This window comes from Pimephales promelas, chromosome 2, assembly GCF_988280905.1.
Source record: "Pimephales promelas chromosome 2, fPimPro1.hap1.1, whole genome shotgun sequence".
In the NCBI taxonomy this organism is placed as follows: Eukaryota; Metazoa; Chordata; class Actinopteri; order Cypriniformes; family Leuciscidae; genus Pimephales; species Pimephales promelas.
In genome coordinates, this window is record NC_142770.1 from 20,858,833 (window position 1) to 20,868,577 (window position 9,745).

Here is a 9,745-nt window from a genome sequence, read left to right on the forward strand (position 1 = left end):
CACACTTTATTTTACAGTGTCTTTGTTACATGTTGCATGTACTTATGCAACTAATCCTCAACCAAATCCTACCCGAACCCTATAGTAAGCACATGTAGTTAATTAATATTACTGAGTACTTACATGTATAACTACACTGTCAAGTCAAGTATATTTCTATAACGCTTTTTAGATTGCATAAACGCAGCTTTACAGTATCAATCAAAACATAATACAATGTTCTTTACACTGTAACAATGACACCTTAAAATAAAGTGTAACCTCATATTATATTATATTATAAAAAATGTAATTACTTCCATCACTGTGATTTACAACATGACTGGAGATTCAGGAATAAAACTGCTTCCTTTATTTTCTTCCCTCACCCTAAATTACAACAGTCATTTGTGTGATACTAGATAAAGATTTTTTTTTTTTTAAATCTTCACTATATATATAAAATTTATATGTTAACCAACTAGAAAATATTGCAAAATTGCCAGGTGCAATATCATATGCACAGAAAACCGGAAACAATCCCATTATTAGGGACACAATTATGCCAAGTTGAATTAAATAATTGATTAAATATTATATTAAAATTTAGCTCATTCTGGGCTCTAACAATACAGTACCAATCTAGGACCTGCTTCAGAATAACTCACCTTTGTTGCCTTTTCCACCATCGGTCTGGTTTCTTTGTGTTAAGTTGTGCCAACAAGTCATTTTTCATTTTGATGGATCAATTTTCCTTCTACTTAACCTTCATCAGTTTGCTCATTAAACATCATTCAGAAGACTTGTTTTCACAATCCATTGTTCTAACACAACACCAGAACATGTGCATTTTATGACAATAAACAATACACTTGCACAATGTTGAATAATTATGCAACCATAATCCTCAGGCTTTCCTATATTTACGACAGAGATTCAGCCATCAATAGCTGAGGAAGACCATTTTTTTCTTTATCGTACAATAACGTTTATTGTAAAGCGGCTTTGGTTGATGTCATAAATTCAAAGGTGCGCCGTTCAGTTTCGCTTAAACAATTCATTATTAAATGCTCACGGCTATTTTAGGTTTCAGGTCAAACTTTTTAAGAGGATTGACGTGTCATAACATTATCTGTTTCAAAGGCACTTTTAATATGGCTGATACTTAGGTTCAGTGATTTAAACTATATTTGCTTTCACTATTGCTTTATAGTAAAAGGATATACTACATCCGGCCTTTAAAAATGTATTCAATCGTGCTCACAAATTATGCATTTTGTTTTTTAGAATGGAATCTGTAAAAACAAAGTTTCAGAAAAAAGAAAATTTTATTTGAAATAAAAACGTGTAACATTCTAAATGTGTTTACTGTCACTTTTGTCTGTTCATTTGAAGTATTATTATTTTATTTTATTTTTAAAAAACGCACTGACCCCAAATTTTTAAACGATAGTTTATTTGCTCTATTAAAACTTATTCTAATAATATGAAATTCTTATGTAATTATTAGTTTATGTACTGTACGATATAAGTGAGATGAAAGTTATTAGTGTCATATAAGTGGACTAGAACACATTTAATCAAAAAAATAGTATGTCCTCGTGTTGGCCGCCATGTTAAGATCACATGACCAGCAGAATACTGGTTTATCTTCATATTAGCTTCACTATCAGATACTTTTGTGCATTCAACACTACTGTTATATTAACCTGTAAAACACTGTTAAATGTATCTTTTAAACCGTTAACAATATACAACACTTCTGCTTTATTCTGCTTTCCACATACAGAAGCAGTTGGGATGAGATTAGAAAAGGGACATTCGATAAGGTTCAATGAGTCAATAAAAGTTAAACATTCTCATTGAGAAACCTTCTGAACACAGAACAAATGTAATTATTACCCAAGATTAATTAAAACTACTTTAAGTACTTCCCACTAGACAAAATTGGGTGTGTGTGTATAGATAAATATATAAAAGGATACATATAAAGTCAAAAGCCTCGGTTTGTTTGACGCTTTCAGAGTCACTGAAAGAAACTTCTCCAGCCTTTCTCTCAACTCTGGCATCCAGGAATCCTATGATCAAGTAGAAAAAAAAAAAATGACAACACGTCAAAACTGCTTCTGCCATCTCCATCAGACAAGTGCTCAGTGTAGCTGATGTTTGCCACACATAAATATAGGAGTTTCTCAATATACTACAGTATGATGTACCTATAAGACTGTATCTCTTCTCCTATTCTATTCTAAGATGTCAAAGCATTTTTTTTTTTTGAATCAGCTGGTGTTCTGGCGATTGTACCTGGAAGAGCTCCTGGAAGGACGGGTGGACCGTGGGATTGGGCACAAACGGCAGGGCGTAGAAGGGCAGGAATTCAGTGGTCTGGCTCAGCGCCGCCCCTCTGGTCTCCAGATACTGTTTAAAATGTGTGATCCTGTTCTCAAACTCTCCTTTATCCTGCATCACACAGTTATGTTTTCACATTAAGCAAAAATGTAACTTGCATCTTGATTGAAAGCATTTGACTGAACGAGAGGATTGCTTGAATATGTTATTTAATGGGGACACCTGTTGGTCGAACAGCGTACATGCATTGTATATTTATCTACGTATGTCAATACAGTCATTTATTTTTAAAAGTAATAGGTCATTTGATTTCCATTACCAAAGATAAAGTGCACTTACGTGACTTCCTACATGGGATTTCAGTGGGTATATTGTGAAATGAATTTGTAAGTAGAATTCCAGTTTCTGTGCCACTGGATCACAATCCCGGATCTCTGCAGGAATATGTTTAGCCCACAGCTCGGAGAACACCTTATAGTCTCCATCGTTAAACGAGCTGAGACAATCATCCTATAGGAAAGAGAAGGAGACAAAGTTTTCAGTTGCTTTTCAATTTTTTAATTTCTTTTCAATTTTTTTTTTTTTTTGTAATCTTTTAAAAATCACAAATACCAGCACTCTGATAACTACGTAAATATTGTAAATGAATTATACTTCATTTTAAACTCTTTTTCTAAATTTGCTTTGGCTTGACAGGAAATGACAGCAGTTTTTTTTTACATTTTACATACAAATATGTTTTTTTTTTTTAAAATAGATAAAAATGTTGTTGCTTGACAAAGTCTAGACAGACAGACAGATGGATGGATGGATGGATGGATGGATATGACAGACAAAGAAATAGATAGATAGATATATAGACGGACGGACAAACCAAATGGATGGACGGACAGACAGACAGATGTGATAGACAGATAGATAGAGACACAGATAGATAGAAATACAGATAGATAAACAGACAGACAAAGAGACAGACAGACAGACAGACAGACAGACAGACAGACAGACAGATAGATAGATAGATAGATAGATAGATAGATAGATAGATAGATAGATAGATAGATAGATAGATAGATAGATAGAAACACAGATAGATAGAAATACAGACAGATAAACAGACAGACAAAGAGACAGACAGACAGACAGACAGACAGACAGACAGACAGACAGACAGATAGATAGATAGATAGATAGATAGATAGATAGATAGATAGATAGATAGATAGATAGATAGATAGATAGATATGACAGACAGATAGATATGACAGACAGATAGATATGACAGACAGACAGATAGATAGATAGATAGATAGATAGATAGATAGATAGATAGATAGATAGATAGATAGATAGATAGATAGATAGATAGATAGATAGATAGATAGATATGACAGACAGATAGACAGATAGACAGATAGATAGATAGATAGATAGATAGATAGATAGATAGATAGATAGATAGATAGACAGACAGACAGACAGATGGATAGATAGATAGATGTGTGGATGAGATCAGAAACTCTCACATAGATGATGGCGGTTCTGGAGTCTCGGCATGCCGCCCCGGAGCTTTTGAGGGCAGGTTTTCCTTTGCGTTTGATTTCCTTTTCAAATATTCTCGCAGTCTCTTCAAACTCGCCAAACTTCAGATACTGTAAACCATTTCGTTATTTGTCATTATATGTCTATATTTGTGAAATATTACTTAAATAAATGAACTGACAAAAGTGTTGTAAGCCCACCTCATGGATCATAGACAGGAGATCACTTTCACTGGCCAGATTCTCACCCATCTTTTCAGATTTTCTGGAGCTCATTGATCCACACTCTAATAAAACAATATAGACAATAATACTGGAATACAGAGAAAAGCATAAAGAAAAAAGTCGAAGATGTCATTGCTAAATAATAAATAATACTTTTATTTAGTAACGTTATAATAAACAGCTTTTTGCTGGCTAGGTTTTATGTAATTTCTGAGAAAACCGACACAAAACAAACAAGCACTTGGGAACTGTTTTCCTATCTTCAGTCCAAGGCAAAACAAACGCTTAAACCGACTTGTATATATATGCTGCTGAAAACACTACACATATTTTTAGGTATATTATAAGGCGCAGCATTCACGTATGACCCATACAGTTACGTTAGCTAGCTTGTTTGATAGCCTGTTTACAGTCTGAGCATAACCGAACTCACCTCGTTACGAATATTTTAACCGACGATCAACATATTTGATGTGTTATATGTCAAATCTATAGAAATATAGTCTATTAAAGATGATTTCCGCGGAATAAACAGACGCTGTTTGGCTAACTGTGGCGGTAACCATGAGGAAGACGCTTTCTCCTAACAACCGCAACGAAACTACGGTTGCCGGAAATTAGTGTCGCAAATTTTTGTAGTTTAACTTGAGATAAAATGTAGTCTTTTATATTTTTTCTCAACGATACCTTTGGCTCGAAAGTTTTTTTTTTCCAGTAAATTAAAATCATTGGTTTATTTCTTTGAAAATTGAATTATTATGGTCAATATTAGAATTATTATTATTTTTTATTATTATTTTATGTTTCATTATATTTATATATTCTTATTTATGTTTTTTTTTTTTTTTTTTACTGCTAGTGTGTAATTTACTACGGCGGTGGAATATTTATATTTGAGAGCAAAGTAAAATTATATATTTAATCGTAGTAAATTCGCGCCATGAACCGGATGCAGTAGTAAAGTAAGTCACGTGGCCGGAGGTGAAGCACATTGTTTCGCGGCATGTTTCATATTCGTATGAATGAGGAGAGAGTTGTTTATTTATGCAGTTGTTCTCTCACATTTTTAGCTGGAACGATATCACGCACCCTATATCTGGAGAAAGTATGTCATATTTGCAGAAAAGCGTTTATTTAAAACGCTATGTATAATGTACTTGATGCTAACGACAGTGATAGTGTGAATCTTTATGAAATAACGTTCGATATTCATTCATATTTTACAGAGTCACGTGTTAAATTTTGCCCTCCTTATTTTGTTTGACCAGGATAATACCTCGCCAGTTTGAGGACAGATGGCTGGGATTCTGTTTGAGGACATCTTTGATGTGAAGGATATTGATCCGGATGGAAAAAAGTTTGACAGAGGTGAGAATATGAAGTTAATGTTTACTACTTTAAGAAATACTATTTTTCTTTCGGTCTAATTTAGTTAATTAGTATTTACTTTACACTGGTGGGCAAAAGTTTGGCATAATCAAGTTTTTTTTAATTTATTTTTGTAATAGTCCAATATATATCCTTATGGAGTAATATTTCACAATATGACTGTTTTAACCATATTGTTTGAGCAAATAAATGCAACTTTGGTAAGCAGAAGATACTTTTTTCACTAACATAAAAAATCTTAATTATTCCAAACTTTTGACATTGAGTGTAAACATTAAAAAATATTTAATAAGCAAAAAATATAGTTTAGTTAATGTAATTAATGTAAATACTCTCATATGTAAATGCTAAATTCATAATTGATACTGAGCTTTTCAATATTATAACAAAAAGTTTAAAATTAAGTACAAACAAATAACAAGAAAATTTAAATATTTAACTTTTTACCTAATTTATTTTAATGTAAATGCTACTTTAATAACTAAATAAAAACATATTTTGCTCAGCTCTATGCTATATCCACTACAAAACACCTTCAAGGCCAGAACAATATTTGGTGTCACTTTATTTCGATGGTCTATTTTAGACACTCTAACTTTGCAAATACATGTCCGCTAACTCTCGTTAGAGTATTAGTAGACTACTTACACGTAACCTGAAACTAATACTCTACTAATACGACTGCTAGTTGATGTCTTTGCAAAGTTACTGAAGAATGTCTAAAAAGTTACTTTTTTAATTAAACTCAATGTTGTCCAAATACACTGGCAATCTATAACATCGAAATATTAAAAATTCATATTTGTTTTTTTGTTGCTAGTATCTCGTCTTCACTGTGAAAGTGAGTCTTTCAAAATGGACCTGATTCTTGATGTGAACATCCAGATTTATCCTGTCGATCTCGGTAAGTCATTGATGTTCAAATATATATATATATATATATATATATATATAATATGTGTGTGTATATGTGGGTGTAAAGTACACAAACATGATGGTTCGGTACGTATCTTGGTATTTTTTAAATTTTTTATTATTAAACTATGTGTCTCTGTGTTTAATTAAATTATATTATAATTAAAATTTTCTTAAAGATAATTTTTTTTTAATCTTTGCTAATGCTGTAAACTCCATAGGGAGCCCTTAATTACACATTACTATAATAGTAAAGTTTACAATTAACAACAGAGCCCAAATTATTAATTCAGTTGCTATTTAATTTTAGAAAGGTACTTTAAATTGCACCTACGGCAGGTTTTGCATTAACTTCTAAATATAATTATAAAGATAATTTTCTACACCAACTATTATGAAAAATAATCATTTACACAGTGGCTGTCATAACTCGCACATCCCAGACAGCGCACAGATATTGACTTCTCTTTCAAGTTTTGTGCTTGGACAAATTTGGATGGACAAATTTACACAAAAATGATGTCAACATGCCCATCCTGGTAAATATCCCAGCACACCTTAAAGGAGTAGTTCAATTTAAAAAAACAAACAAAAAAAAAAAACACACTTTTGCTGATAATTTACTCACCCCCATGTCATCCAAGATGTGCATGTCTTTCTTTCTTCAGTTGAAAAGAAATTAAGGTTTTTGATGAAAACATTCCAGCATTTTTCTCCATATAATGAGCTTCAATGGGAACCAAACGGTTCAAGGTCCAAATGAGAGTTTCAGTGCAAACTTCAACTGTTCAAAGGGCTTTAAACGACTCCAGACGATGAATAAGGGTCTTATCAAGCGAAAAGATCGCTCATTTAAAAAATAAATAACAAAGTTTAATTTTTATAAGCACAAATGCTCGCCTTGCTCTGTTCTGTGATGCATTTGTGCTTATAAAACTTTACGTTTTTTATTTATTTTTGAAATTACTGATCGTTTCGCTAGATAAGACCCTTATTCATCGGGTTTGCTTTGGAAACGTGCCGGAAATATTATAATAAGATCTCTTTCCTACATCAGAAGGGGAGCAAAATCTGATCAGCTTATTTTTTGACATGCCTTACCAAAACTAACTTACTGTTTGTCCCTTTCACATTTTCTGGGTTGGTAAAAGCACCAGGACCTTGAAAACTAATGTTGGTCCTGCCAGAAAAACACTTTATTTTATTTGTGTCTTTGTTCTATTGTATTTATCGATGATGTTATTGGTGTAGTTTGGATATTTGAACCGTACCGAAACCGTGATACAAACCGAACTGTGAGTGATTTGACACGTTACACCCCTAATATATACGCACCCTGTTCTCTCAGGTGACAAGTTCAGGTTGGTGATCGCCAGCACACTGTATGAGGACGGGACGCCGGATGACGGAGAATACAACCCTCAAGACGACAGACCGTCTAGGTGGTTATGATATCAAATATGTTACTAAAATCACAGATCACAGGGCTAAATTGCAGCTTAAAGAGAGTTCACTTTGAAATTAATTTTTGATATGTTTTAGCTTACCTCAAGTTTTAACGATAATATCTGGTGATTGTTGTTCCTTTGCAGGGCTGATCAGTTTGATTATGTCATGTATGGAAAGGTTTATAGGATCGAAGGCGATGAGACCTCCACAGAAGCGGCCACACGACTGTGAGTGCGTCCAAGCTTTTCGACATTCATGAAATGCTCGTTTTAATGGGAAATGTCTCATTGTGACTGCAGTAAATGAATAAAAAGGTGTGTGAATGTGTGCACAGATCGGCGTACGTGTCTTACGGAGGCCTGCTGATGCGGCTGCAGGGAGATGCCAATAACTTGCATGGATTCGAGGTGGACTCCCGGGTTTATCTGCTGATGAAGAAACTTGCTTTCTGAAGGGTTTCCCGTCGCATCTGCTGATCCCCGTGGACTCTCACTTTTCAGGACCGAGGAGACCTCTCTTTTTCTTTTCTTTTTTAATATGACGTTCTTTTGATGAGACACTGATATTGCTGGAAACCGTGGGAATTTACATGGAAAGCATTTAGATTATATGTTCAAAACTTTTTCTCATTGCATGTGTTGGCCAAACGTTTTAATCCAATCCCTTTTGAATCACATTTAGATACATGTAACATTTTGTACCTTTGTTTTCTTTTAAACTGTTTATCAGTAAATGAGAAATTGTCTGAAAAAAGTTTAAAATGCTGCATCCTGGGCCTTGAGAATTTAAGCGACAGCAAAAAATGACGTCCCAACACAGAATGCAGTTTAATGTAATTTAAAGGAAATAAAAGCGTCAGTGTGTGACAGTTTGCACTGAGAGACCTGTAATGGAAATCATAAGACAGAAGAGGGGCTGGATGAAATATTTAACCCGACGTTGTCTTGACTGGCAAAAAAGAGAAAATAGTTTGAAATATTTTTTTGAAAGGAGATTTTTGATCAACAATCAATGTCAAAATACACTTTAAAACCCTTATTTGTTATTGTCTAGCTATAGACATTTAACAAATTAAACAATAATATTAAAATAAATTATATATATTTAATTCAATATAATTATAAAAAAAAAAAAAACTGGGATTTTCACGCACAACCATTTCGAGGGTTTACAAAGAATGGTGTGAAAAGGGAAAAACATCCAGTATGCGGCAGTCCTGTGGGCGAAAATGCCTTGTTGATGCTAGAGGTCAGAGGAGAATGGGTCGACTGATTCAAGCTGATAGAAGAGCAACTTTGACTGAAATAACCACTCGTTACAACCGAGGTATGCAGCAAAGCATTTGTGAAGCCTGTTGTGGAAATTCTTTTATCAACACATTAAACAACAGTTGAAGAGCAAATGAAGATCTCGAAAGTTATAAGTGTTAGTATTTATTTCTTGCAAGAAAGGCAGTTCACACACAGACAGAGTCTGATATGAGTAGGGCAAATGTCTTCTCATTTTACAGAGTTTATATACCCAAAAGATCAACCTCCTAGATGTACCTCCTCCTCGTCTTATCTTTGGACTAAGGAAAGAAACAACACCTAACCAAACATGTCTTGCTCTTGATGCACTCAAAGTTATCTATTGCTAAGAAAGACAGACCATTCTGTCTTTTTGTACTGTCCTATTGACCTCTTTGCAAAGCGGACACTATTGAACTATTTACATAGGAGATGATGATGCATCTTGCAACTTCACAAACCTCTCAATCAGATATATGTTTCAAGATATACAAAGAAAATACATTTTCTATTACAAGCCACAACACGCATAACCTTGAGGTGGATGGGCTACAACAGCAGAAGACCCCACCGGGTACCACTCATCTCCACTACAAATAGGAAAAAGAG

The 9,745-nt window shown here is 33.8% G+C and overlaps 2 protein-coding genes across 5 annotated transcripts in view; one reads left to right on the plus strand and one right to left on the minus strand.

The window, feature by feature from the left end:
* The window catches only part of armc9 (armadillo repeat containing 9), a 35,817-nt gene extending 31,101 nt beyond the window's left edge, over window positions 1-4,716 (minus strand). For 3 of the 4 annotated variants that reach the window (XM_039649701.2, XM_039649711.2, XM_039649678.2), the window contains exons 1-7: window positions 4,528-4,716; window positions 4,071-4,156; window positions 3,855-3,980; window positions 2,668-2,838; window positions 2,284-2,439; window positions 1,965-2,057; window positions 648-672 (exon numbers count right to left, since the gene is read on the minus strand). In XM_039649701.2, the coding sequence (XP_039505635.2) occupies window positions 648-672; window positions 1,965-2,057; window positions 2,284-2,439; window positions 2,668-2,838; window positions 3,855-3,980; window positions 4,071-4,145 (646 nt within the window). In that variant the 5' untranslated portion in view covers window positions 4,146-4,156; window positions 4,528-4,716. Of the gene's footprint in view, window positions 1-647; window positions 673-1,964; window positions 2,058-2,283; window positions 2,440-2,667; window positions 2,839-3,854; window positions 3,981-4,070; window positions 4,183-4,527 lie in introns of all 4 variants that reach the window. The other variant, XM_039649689.2, reaches the window with a different exon arrangement.
* Window positions 4,717-5,058: 342 nt separating this feature from the next.
* On the plus strand, window positions 5,059-8,728 carry polr2h (RNA polymerase II, I and III subunit H). Its single transcript, XM_039649720.2, has 6 exons — window positions 5,059-5,199; window positions 5,363-5,462; window positions 6,304-6,387; window positions 7,747-7,840; window positions 7,991-8,074; window positions 8,182-8,728. The coding sequence occupies exons 2-6, from the start codon at window positions 5,390-5,392 to the stop codon at window positions 8,297-8,299; spliced, it is 453 nt and encodes a 150-aa protein (XP_039505654.1). The 5' UTR covers window positions 5,059-5,199; window positions 5,363-5,389; the 3' UTR covers window positions 8,300-8,728.
* Window positions 8,729-9,745: the final 1,017 nt, after the last annotated feature.

Excerpts from the sequence above, each read along its gene's own strand:
- polr2h (XM_039649720.2), top strand. The coding sequence starts at position 5,390 with ATGGCTGGGATTCTGTTTGAGGACATCTTTGATGTGAAGGATATTGAT. Across the intron at positions 5,463-6,303 it reads TGGAAAAAAGTTTGACAGAG|TATCTCGTCTTCACTGTGAA; the intron begins GTGAGAATATGA and ends TTTTGTTGCTAG. Across the intron at positions 6,388-7,746 it reads GATTTATCCTGTCGATCTCG|GTGACAAGTTCAGGTTGGTG; the intron begins GTAAGTCATTGA and ends CTGTTCTCTCAG.